General features: G+C 39.8%; 1 protein-coding gene across 3 annotated transcripts in view; it reads right to left on the bottom strand.

Moving 5' to 3' along the window:
• The window catches only part of ANKRD44 (ankyrin repeat domain 44), a 377,775-nt gene that overhangs the window by 70,583 nt on the left and 294,397 nt on the right, over positions 1-12,795 (bottom strand). For all 3 annotated transcript variants that reach the window (XR_011849377.1, XM_072120895.1, XM_072120896.1), the window contains 3 exons: positions 7,374-7,457; positions 5,051-5,196; positions 3,184-3,266 (listed from right to left, as the gene is read on the bottom strand). Coding sequence is in view for 2 of the 3 variants with exons in the window: in XM_072120895.1 (XP_071976996.1) it covers positions 3,184-3,266; positions 5,051-5,196; positions 7,374-7,457 (313 nt within the window). In the remaining variant the exon portion in view is untranslated. The remainder of the gene's footprint in view (positions 1-3,183; positions 3,267-5,050; positions 5,197-7,373; positions 7,458-12,795) is intronic.

The following is a 12,795-nucleotide window of genomic DNA, read 5'->3' as shown; positions in this document are numbered from 1 at the left end:
ATAGTGGTAGATACTGGTTCTCCTTAGCCCTCCTTATTAATAATCACAGATCATGATATAGTGACATACAGGAGACATCTCATTTCCTTTCTCTTCTGCATGACCAGGGCCACTCTGACATCTACCTGCACCATCTTGTATTTGTTAAAGAGAACCTATCAGATGTATTTGGGACACTAAACCTCCCACAGGTACTTATGGGTGTATATCCTTACCAAGATGTGAGTCCGATGAGGCAAACTGGACTTACATGTGGAACTCTAGGTGCCTCCATTCTCAAGTCTTCAATGAAGCTGGAACAGCATCCCGGCTTCATAGTGCACACTGCGTACCCACAGCACTTGTGCAGTGAAGCGAGGGTGTACTAATCTGGCTTAACTAGCAGCATCAAGAGCCCTGGACTTCATTACCAGGATCTTTCCATGACTCATCTCACAGATCCTGAAAGATCAAATGTAATACATGTGTATTGTATAACAAATAGTTCTGCCTTGGTTAGAACGCTTTGATTCCTATTATTTTTATGCCTTATACATATGCATAAGGTGCTTGTCTGAATCCCCAGATACTGGTTCCATAATATTTTGTTTAGGGATTTAGTGTGGAAAAAGGGGTTTCTAGGATTAAGTTGGAAAGGCTGCAGTAATTGAAGGAGGAGGGGGGTTAGCACTATCTAAAGCATGGGCGTACTATTTGATCCAGCAATTGTGAGAAGGGCCCAGGAGGACGGAGCCACGTGTTGCCAAAAGTGTTTGAAGCATTCCTGTAATAGATTACCTCCAATAGATACTATAGAAGCTGGTAAATTCAGGAGGTTGGCTGAAAATTGGGCAATATTTTACTGATTTAAAGGATCTATAGCATGTACACAATATACAGTACTCCTTTTTTGGGTGAATTGTTCTTACTGGAGTGGATACAGAGTTGAAGAGAGAGGGTGGTATTGAAGGCTTCAGGATGAATTTAAACTGCAACATTCCTTTACATCTGGAATGCCCTACAGTCTTACTCATTGACATTGGAGATTGTTTCTTTGAGAGTGTTAGAGGTGCTGTGAGATGGAAGTAATATCTGTTATATGGTGCATTTATGTCTGAGGTTTTTTGGAAATCCCTTGTTTAGTGAGTTTGATCTGCCAGGTTACTATTTGGATGGTATTGAAAGTGTAAATGAACTCAGGCGATTGGTGTAATGGGAGGTGCTGTGCTTCTGGTTGTTGATGGGGAATTGAAGAACGACTGTTACATTAATGGAGTGGTTGAGTGACTGCTTTTGTTTTGTTTTGCAATATGACTTGACTGGTAGAGACTGTGAAAGATAGAGGGGCAGACTGAGGCAGGTGAAGGAGGTTTTTTTTTGGAGTGGGGGGGGGGGTGTTTGGTAAATTTACAGCTGCTCTAAATCCTGTTTTCAGCTGTGTTCTTTATTATATACTGTTGTATATCACCATAAAATGCCAAAAGAGTACAAAAATGTTTTTATGTTTCTATGGGAACTACAACATAAATGCCCAAAGCATAAAGCATTTTTGTCAAAAGTTCTCACCACAACTTTTCAGCAGTGAGAAATAGTTCATAAAAAGAGCTCTGAAACCTGCTTCTTCTCTTTTATTTCACATACACAGCCAGGACTTTGATTACACAGAATGAGGATCAGCCGAGCATTTTCCCTGCATGATCTTCAGATAAATGGTCAAAGGAGAAGAGATAGGGCAAGGGGCAGATTATAAATACCAACAGAAAACATATGAGATCACACGTCATACTACAAGTACCAAAAATAAATTCAAAATATACACCTTTATTAATTCATATAGACAATCAAAAATTGGACATTAAAAACATACACATTAAAACCACAAAAACAAACAGCATGGTGGTGGTCAGTCTAATAACCATAGTAGAAAGTACCACGTGATAATAGTATACAACATCAATCCATAAGTATGAAAATAAGGGCTATACCGGGCACAGAAAATATAAACTCAATATCAAGTCAGACACAATGTCAAAGTAATATACCTGTGCCAAGGGGCAGATTACACAGGTTATAATATTTTTTAAATAATTTATACTCAGCAGTTTTCTAAAATATAGACAACCAATAGGATACCAGGAGCATCCTCCAAACTGGGTCAAATGGGTTTTAGCCTGCTTAAAGGTGCTTTGTAAAAGACAGATTACCTTAAAATTTTCAAAAGCTTTTTCAAAAACTGCAAGAATGTGGGGTTATTTATCATTGGTTTTCCTTGGCTTTCTTGGAGTAAGAAAGTTTCAAAGTAGTCACATTGGGGGTCATTTACTAAGGGCCCGATTCACGATTTCCCGACGTGGTACCCGAATATTTCTGATTTGCGCCGATTTCCCCTGAATTGCCCCGGGATTTTGGCGCACGCGGTCGGATTGTGGCCCATTGGCGCTGGCACGCACGCGACGGAAATCGGGGGCGTTGCCAAACAAAACCCGATGGATTTGGAAAAACCACCGCATTTAAAAAAAAAAAAGGGGCGCGGGACTCGTGCTTACCTTCACTCGGTCCGGCTTGGTGAAGATCAGTGCATTCCGGGGAAATTCAGCGCAGCAGCGCCACCTGGTGGATGTCGGAGGAACTACCTTAGTGAATCCCGGCCAGACCCGAATCCACTGCAGAGAAAGCGCCGCTGGATCGCGAATAGACCGGGTAAGTAAATCTGCCCCATTGAGGCTGTTTTGGGACTTTTCACCACTAAAAGTCTCACAGGGCTATTTGCACCTCTGCATTAATCTGGAGTAAGCATAAACTACTGCTAGAGCATCATGCAAAAGCTATATTCATGACTTGAGACTTTAGCAAAAAGTGTCATAGCTACTCTATTCCTCTGCTGGAGACTTTTTATGCATTTTGAGACTTTTGGGTTGTGTTGAAAAAAATTTCCAGACAGAAAATAGACCATAAGAACATTTATTAAAGGGCCAAAGCCACTTTAATGAATCTGATGGACAGCAGAGCTCCAAAAGTAGATATGGAACTGTTCGAAGAGCCTGTCTTATGATAAATAACCCCCTTTGAATTTATCACTACATAATGTCAAGTAGGCAATTTTTCTATATAAAAGTATACTTCCAATAGTGGAAACAATATCTACTTGATATCTGTCAACATACTATTTAATAGCCAGTTGCCTAGAAATGTTATACTACTTACTGAAATGCATGCCAAGTGAAGTGGTGTATTTGACAGTTCATCTTTTTCAGTCAGATCCACTTTGTTCTCTTTGATTAGGATTTCTACATTTAGTAAAGAAAAAAAACATGATTTAATGTTATAATGTATAAAGCAAGCCATGCCTATATTACAATAGCATATTTTCATAGCGACTGTTCAGGGTATTTCTTCTGATACAATCCCTTTTTACAGCGCCACATGATAAGAAAATGACAGGATATGGTGTCCTGCTGGACCCAGTGCTGGGCTGTATTTTTACAGCCAAACCCTGGCACTAACTGTTTAACCCCTTGGAAACAGCAGTCAAGCATGGACTGCACTGCACTTGAAGTGGGTGTAGAGGGAGAGACCTCGTAGCTGCAATTGCCGGTTACCAATAATGTCACATGGCAGGACAAAGTAATAAAAATCTGGCCTTTCCTGGATTTCCTCTCCGCTCACTGCGATATTCCTCTATATTCTTTTCTGTGGTCTTACACATTTTAAACTCCAGGACTTCTTCCATGCATCCCCATAACTGGGAACTCTCTACCAAAATGTGTCAGACTATCTTTAACCTTCTAAACAAAATCTAAAGAACCCATCGGTTAAGGATTGCATAGAATATGCAATAACTGCACTGCCATGCTCCCTTACCTTGTGTATCCATCAACAATTCCATATACAAACCATAGATTGTGAGCCCTCACAGGCAGGGTCTTCCTTTCACTTGTTCCTGATCAATGTAGTTTTTGTATTTTGTACTGTATCATTTATTTTGCTGCTAAAAACTAGAATTCACAAGACCAAAAAACAAGACCTCATACAATTATGTAGATCTAAAAACTTATGGCTTACAGAAATAGCCTAGTCATTAAGGTGGAAAACAGGTGCAGTGTTAAAGGGCTGAATTGACTTTTGAGGATCACAATAATTATAGTCTTTCCTTAGGAGGGGCCAATGACTTCATAAGATCATCTGGGGAAGATCTGGTACTCTACATCACTGCTAAAAAGCACCGTGGCATTTCCATTGTTAAAACTGCTCTTTGCACATTCACAACCAATGGTTACTGGAGGCTAATTAATTGAAGCAAACAACGAAGAGGCCCTTTTAAATATTATTGCTGGAGAGACTCACCAATTTGATGGTGGACATTTTATTAATGGGGGGCTGCTGCTGGATGTTTTATCGAAGAGTAGTTGCAGCGTTTCCCACACTTGGCTTATACTAAAGTCAATGGGGCACATTTACTAAGGGTCCGAACGCCGCATTTTCGTCGTGTTTTGCGATTTTTTTCCTGTTTTCCCCTGAAATGCCCCGGGTTTTTGGCGCACGCGATTGGATTGTGTCGCATCAGCGGCGGCTTGCATGAGACACAAATTGGGGTGCGTGGATGTTGGACAACCCAACTGATTCGGACAAACCGCAGAATTTAAAAAGCAAATTGTGTCACAAGATCAGCACTCACAGGCACCGATAAGAAGAAGGTGAACTTCAGCAGCGGAAGCGGTACATGCAGGAAATTGGACTCACGATCTTAGTGAATAGCGACAGACCTGAATCCTCGTCGGACAATGCACGGCGGGGAACGCTACGGGACGGGTAAGTGCCCCAATAAGTTTGGTACCTCGGTTTATACTCAAATGTATATAATATTTTCAAATATCGGAGCACGGACCTTAGTGAATCCCGGCAGAACCCAAATCAGTGTTGGAGAACCCGCCGCTGGATCGCGACTGGACCAGGTAAGTAAATGTTCCCCATAGTCTTTTAGTACACCTGCTAAATAATCTTATTACTTTAACTCTGTTTCTGACCATGGTTTTATAAAAAAATGTACTGGATCATTGTTTGTAATACATACCTGCAGCCTGTAAATGGCCTTTCGCAACAGCAGTCATAAATGGTGTCTTGCCTGAAAGATCCACAACATTCACATCTGCATTAAAACTTAATAGCAGCTGTAGACATTCCAAGTGATTTCTGAAAGCTGCTGCATGAAGAGGAGTTCTAATGAAGATTAAATAAAATACTAAAATGTGATGTGTTTAATTTAATGAATAAATTAGAATCATTAACATGCTACAGTATATGCAATTTAATATATTTTACATTGGCTACACTTTATCATTTGCACCAAAATAAAAATTACAATTGTAACTATTTTCATTCTAAAATAAGGGCTAATCCTGCTAATGCATACATCTGCTTTTATCGTCAGTGCCTGTTTTGAAGTGTCCATGATGCATCTGTTTTTTACTGATCTCATAGACTTCATCAATGCAGGCAAAGTTTGCAGTGAAAAGCAGAAAAGAATAGAATACGTTGTAAAAAATAAAGTAACCCGTTATATACTGTATACAATTCTCAAAAAACTAAACACTAAAATACCACATCCTAGATCTCAATTAATGAAATATTCCAGCTCCAATTCTTTATTTATTAAAAATTGCAATGTGTTGAATTAAAAGTCAAACTGAATATCCCATGCAGGTCTGGAATCATACTCAAAATCAAAGTGGAAAATTAAATTTCTTTTGAAATTCCTCAAGACAAGAAATGAGTCTTGGTAGTGCGTGTGGCCTCCAAGTATTCCTGTGGCCTCCCTAATCAAAGTGGAAACTCAAATTTCTTTTGAAATTCCTCAAGACAAGAAATGAGTTTTGGTAGTGCATGTGGCCTCTGAGTGTCCATATGACCTCCCTACAGTGCCTAAGCATGCTCCTGTGGAGGCAGTGGATCTTCTCTTGTGGGACCCCCTTCCGCACATAGAGGATGTGCAATGTGACATTGGTGAATGGAATGAGACTTCATGTCCTAAATGTACATAGGACTTAATCCATAACACCCATACCATTAATTCATCAATTCATCAATTGCATCATGTGGGAGCTGCTGACACACTACATCCACATGTTGCCTTGCATTGTCATGTATCAGAATGAACACAGGGCCCTTTGCACATGCATATGGTATCACAATGGGTCAGAGGGTCTCATAATGGTAGTCGGAGTACTTCTAGCACATGGAGTGGCCTGCAAAGAAAAGCTTCCACACAAGATTTCAGACCAACTGCCAAACCGGTCTTGCTGGAGGATGTTGCAGGCAACAGAATATTCTGCACAACATCTCCATAATCTTTGAGAAATTAGCTATGGTCACCATCTACAAAATACTCGGTTACAGGAGTTGTCTTTGTAATTGCTAATTTTTTTTGAGCATTATATAAGAACTTAATAAAAAATCTGGACCTTAGAAGGTCTTAATGGGTACCCTTATGGGTAAATACTACTTAACATATACATTTGAAGACAAGAGATGTCAACCATAAAACTTACTGTCCCTTTATTCAGAACACTGCAATGGGCACCACAGCAGGAACAATTGACTGGTTCAAGGTTGCTGGTTGGATGTTGTTTGGCAGGAGTTGCTCACAGCCTTGTATAGGTAGCTTCAGTAGCAGGGTTCGGAGGCAGACCCTGGTATATCTCAGGGTCCTGCTGCAACAGACCTGGTCTGCAGGCCGTGTGCTGAGATGTTTGCTGTTCCTCAGCACTCCCAGGAAAGAAGCAGAACTTTCCACACCAAAGGTTTATATAACTTTTGGGAGTGTCCAGCTCATTATCCAACCAGTACCTCTGTACAATATTACAATAACAATACATTTGATTGGCTACAATAATTAACATTTCTCTAAGGCAGATATTAAGCAGCTACACTACCATTTCTAGACATTGGAGGTCTCCCTGAGTTGATCTGGCTCAAAAATCCCTATTAAATACATTACATACAGTTTAGTTTTACAATACACTGCATTGGCCGGGGTGTTGCACATTTTAAAAAAAATTAAATGAAATGCAAAATTGTGTGAAAAATTAAGTGTAGAATAATATTTCTTCCCCATGATGAAGTCATACAACATTTATTTTTGAACTGCTGATTTCTGTTTAACCATCAGAACCTCCCCCCCCCAAAAAAAAACTATCAAAAGATAAATTCCAAAATGGCACCAATAACCAAAGTCTTTTAACTATGCAAAAGATTCTCCGGAATTGTACTGAACTGATTAATAAAACCGCTAAGAAAATGATCAGAATTGTTTTTTATCCACCCCCCCCCCCCCCGCCAAAAAAAAAAAATTAAACCTTATAACATGTTGGTCACTGAGGGTTTATTTGTAGTCTTACCTTCCCTTCTTGTCTTTGCAGTTGAGAATGCTTGCATCTATTGATCCAATTAGCAATGCAGCACAATTTTCATGATTGTTAATTCTGAAAAATACATACATATATAGAATAAGGAAAACCAATAAACATATGTATGCTTAGTAATATATTTAAGTGTAAGGCCCCTTCACACAAACACTGGTGTGACAGATATCAGTCTCCATAGCCGCAGAACGGTGAGCACACAAGTCTATCTACTGTACCATTGATAAGAAAAAGATAGAGCATGCTCCATCTTTTCCCATATGTATGGCAGGACTGCATGGCTCCCTATGGAGAGGAACAGGGAGAGCAGCACTCTTTCTCCTCTCTCTAGCATGGCTATGGCCTGGGCAAGCATATATTCGTGTGAAAGAAGCCTAACTCTGATTTCATAATGATTTTGACCAAATTGTCATATGGGATTCCCACCATCCAAACAAACAGAACAATGCTAATATTGGAGTACTATGACATCAGAATAGAGAGACATAGAGAGAGAGATGGTGATTTCACATCAATAACAATCTGGAAGAAGCGTGGTACACACGAAACGGCCGTCGGATGTCTGTACAGCACCTATCACTCCCCATCCTTAAGCCATGTTTGTTTAACAAGCTCGAATAACGATTGATTGAATTACCAGGAAGTGTGAGTGCCATTCTATGTCTCTTTATTCTATCGTTATCGTACTCCAATACGAAACTGAACTCTGTGAACAGGGCACCACCTATTGGATTCACATTTAAGTTGTATGTTCACTACATGTCACAAGCTCCAGATAGGTTATTAACACTCAAGTATCCACTATATCAGCAGCAGTTGCCATCTATATTTCTTTTATGCATTTATGGCATTGCAAAAAGTCAACTATAAACTGTCCTTAGTTTCCATTTTGCCTTGTGATCTCACATAAAGTAACTTAGCAGACAATACATTCACAAGAAGTAAATTAAAGGCTATGAATAAGTCACATGTATCGCAAAACCTGATCCTATAAGAAATGCAAAAGAACAGTGTATACACAGCACATCAGAGATGTAACATCAGTATAGCAATCAGTATCTAGTGGCACAAAAGGAACACTGTGATAATATTAGGATACTGAGCTTGCGGCGTCTCCTGTGTTCCGGAATGAGATCCAGACCAGCTTGTTAGATAGTATGGGGATGGAAAAAGCAGAATTCCAGGAAGCGCTTCTTATTCAGGCAATTTATTTATTTCAAAGGAGCAGTAACGAGTGGTGTAACATCAGTATTTTGGACTATGCGTTTCGGGTCGGATTGCACCCTTCTTCAGGTCCATACAGTTAACACAGTTGCTCAGTTATGAGCAAATAATCTCAATAAAAACATTTATAAAAATACAAATAAAACAAAATTGTTTAACCCCTTCCCGACATTTGACGTACTATTACTGCATGGCAGGAGGTGCGTTCCCGCAAAATGCAGTAATAGTACGTCAAGCCGGCGCCAAAAGCTGCGGGTGTCGGCTATATATTATGGCCGACGCCTGCCTCTAACACCCGCGATCGGAGATTTCACCGATCACGGGTGTTAACCCCTAACACGCCGGGGGAGGTCCGCTGCTCCGATCGCAGCCCCGGGACTGCCGGGACTGCCGGGACTCCGATCGCAGCCCCGGGACTGCGCGATCCTCCTTCCGGGAGCTGGGTCCTGCCTTCTGTATTACACTGTATTGGGTGAAGAATAGCTTGAACAAGTGATCAGTGGATCACTTGTTCAAGCTAACCTGTAAAAGTAAAGAAAAAAAGTAAAAAACACTAATTCAACACACTTTTGAATAAAAAGAATTAATTAAATAAAGTTAAAGTCCCCTAAACACAAACATTCCCTATACACATCTAATAGTGAAAAAACCTGAAAATCACCAAAATACCCCACATATTTGGTATTGCCGCGTCCGTAAAAATCTGTACAATAAGTCAGAAACATTATTGGACCCATACAGTGAACGCCGTAAAAACAAAATGCGAAAAACTCGCCAAAAATTTAAATTTTCATAAAATACCTTTACAAAAATGTTCCAAAAAGTGATAAAAAATAATCCCTAAACTAGCTTTGTCAACCAAAAAATATTAAAGTTATATCTCCGAAAAGATGGCGATGCAAAAACAAATGAGATTTTCTTTATATTCGTTTTTTTCCTGTAAAATATATAAAAAAAACTATATAAATGAGGTATCACCATAATCATAGTGATCTAGAAAATAAAAATATTATAGTATTTTTAGTGTACGGTGTACGATCACCAAAATATACAAAAAAAAGAACCCAAAATTGGCAATTTTCTTTTCCTCCATACATTAAAGAGTTAATAAAATCTCATCAAAAAGCTACAGACTCACTAAAATGAAGTATTTGTAAAGTGCATCTCATGTCGCAAAAAATAAGCCCTTATATGTCCAAATTGCCAAAAAATAAAGATTGTATAGCCATTATAAAGTGACAATGCATAATCTGCTCTGAATGGCGCAGCTTCCCTTCGATGCCCTGGCGTGTGCCCATACAGCAGGTTACCACCACATATGGGATATTATTATACACAGGAGAGAGTGGGTATCAAATTTTGTCGAGCAATTTGGTATTTTATCCACTGAGAATTTGTACATTTTATGAAAAACACATTAATTTAGTAAAAAAAAAAATTTCAAAATTGCATCCGATTTTCTTTTAACCCCTGTAAACCAATTAAAGTGTTAACAAACTTCATAAAAGTTGTTTTACATACGTTGAGGGGTGTAGTTTCTATAATGGGGTAATTTATGGTGTTTTACTTTTATTTAGGCCTCTCAAAGTGACTTCAAACCTGAGAGGATTTAGCTTTTTTTTATGAAAATGTGAAAAATCGCACCTAACGTTCAAAGCCCCATAACAGCTTACAAAAATGATAGTATGTATAAAAAACCACGGAGGTATAAAGTAGACATTTGGTGAATGTTAGTTATTACGTTTTCTGGTGTTATGACTCATGTGTGGAAAAAGTAGAACATTTTGAATTTCGAAAATTGAGAATTTTTCAAAATTTTCACCAAATATCTGATTTTCTCATAAATAAATGCAAAACATACCACCAAAATTTTGTAACTAACATGAAGTACAATGTGTCACGAGAAAACAATTTCAAAATCACTTGGATATGTTAAAGCGTTCCAAAGTTATAACCACTTGTAGTGACACAGGGCAGATTTGAAAAAATGGGCCGTGTCAGGAAGGTGAAAAGTGGCTTCAGCGTTAAGGGGTTAAATCATAGCCATAGTCGTCCATATGACTAGTATTTCTTGTTATTCAATGTATATATATCAATACATATATTTGTTAAAATAAATATAAATGTGTAAAAATAAATACATGATTAATATCACTGGATGATGTAAATGCAAACATGATTAATGTAAAATAATTAGTATTAAAATAATCAGCACTGACCTGCCTGATCAAACTCTCAAAGTTTGGCAGGTGGCGATCGTCTGAGATATACGAGACCATGCAACTAAATGAGTGGAGTCAGTGTTCAGGTAAAAGGTAAAATAATACATGTAAGGGTGGGTAAGTGGGTAAGTCTTACCTCTCCCGCAGTGGCAGTGGAGTCAGTATGTCAGTGGAGATCTATGGTTGACAGATGTTGGATGTCGAGCCTATAGGCGAGAGGTGGTACCGTGAGTATACAGAGGTACGTGCTTGGTCTCTGTATTTACAGATCCGATGCTAAACTTACTCAGTTTTGGCCAGGGCAGATGGGAGCGCTGTGCACGTGAGACTCCCGCTGCCGGCTGGTTTAAATAGAGCATTGCGTGGAGGAGAGTCCGGGATGAATCGTAAACGGAGATGGGAAGGAGCCTCGGTGATCTAGGTAAGTATGCTTATCTCGTTGCAGAGCGATGTCTGGATGAGCGTGTGAGGGGGACCAATGATATGAATGAGTATACTAATGGGGGCAGCTGGAGATGAGAATGAAGATACTATGAGAAATTTGATGTTGGCAGTAGGGTAATGGCAGTTCCTGATATACTAGGAGGATAATAGCTGGGATGTTGATGACTATAAGTAAGTTGAAAGTGCAAGCGAGGCATCCCTATGTATGGAATAAAGGGCGGACTAAGCAATATGATATAAGGATATGGAGGTGGGGTGGGGCGCACTTATAGAGGTGAATGGGTATACCTAAATGCATGCCCTACGATGAGGGTAATCATAAGAAAGGAGCCCAGATATAAGTATAGAGGGCTATGTTTGGAGAATAAAGGAATAGTACTAGACTCTCTCCAACATCTCATTCAGACCATGGGGCAGAGGGTGTTTAACTTGAATATCCAGAAGTTTTCACGTTTGATCAACTGATTCAACCTATCTGGGTGCTTCTTGGGAATCTGTTCGATCGGTGTTAAGGTCAGGCAGTTTAGGTCCCATTCGTGATGAGAGGTGCAGTGTCTAGAGACACTGCATAGTTGAAATCCTGTTTTTATCTTGTTACGACGGGTATTCATCCTCTCCCTAAGGGTTTGTGTGGTTCTACCCACATATTGTAAATTACAGGGGCATTGTAGTAGGTAGACCACAAAATCTGACAAACAGTTCAGAAAGGATGGTATTTTTAAATGTTCGCCTGTCGTGATAGAGGAGAAAGTTCTAGTGCGATGAGTGATGATCTCACATGTCAGGCATCTGGTGCCGTTGCACCAGAATGTCCCTTTCAGATCAGGGAAGAGGAATTTCCTGGTATCCTTCGGACCTTTATCCTTGTGATCTCGTAGTTGGGTGGGTGCCAATATTGTTTTCAGCGTGGTAAGATTTTGTTTAGCTATGGATCCTTTGTCAAGATTGACCAATGCTTATCCAGTATAGTCTTCACCTGTCTGTGATCTGACATGTAGGTTGTAATAAAATTTACATTCCCGTTCGGTTCTGTGTCCAGTTTTGCTGTCGGGATAAGGCAGTCCCTGTGGCTAAGGTTCTTTGTTCTACTTAAGGCATCTTTGTGGATCCCTTGGGGGGTAGCCTTTGTCTACAAAACGTCTCTGTAGGAGCTTTGTTTGCTGGACAAAGGTGGCGTCTTCTGTGCAATTCCTTCTTAAGAGTTTAATAAACTTTATTGCAAGCGAGCAGAAAGCCTACATGTCAGGCACATGTTCGGGTCGCAGCCCCATATTTAGTTATGACATGACATCATATGCATGCAGGTCTTAAGCTCAGCAAGGCAAACATGGACATACCTAAAATTTTACCAAACAGCTAAAAATGAAAGAGAAGGGGGGTAGGAAAGAGGAGGAGGGAAGAGGGGGGGGGGGGGACAAGGGATCCATCACTACATCTCGAGGGTGGAGAGGTGCCCCCTGTTAAGCCTCCTGGATCCAAGGGAGTAAAGCGGGTGAGTTCCTGAACGT

The sequence above is a fragment of the Engystomops pustulosus genome, chromosome 8, assembly GCF_040894005.1.
Source record: "Engystomops pustulosus chromosome 8, aEngPut4.maternal, whole genome shotgun sequence".
Lineage (NCBI taxonomy): Eukaryota > Metazoa > Chordata > Amphibia > Anura > Leptodactylidae > Engystomops > Engystomops pustulosus.
The sequence above is the reverse complement of the archived record's forward strand: the minus strand, read 5'-3'. Positions and strand labels throughout refer to the sequence as shown.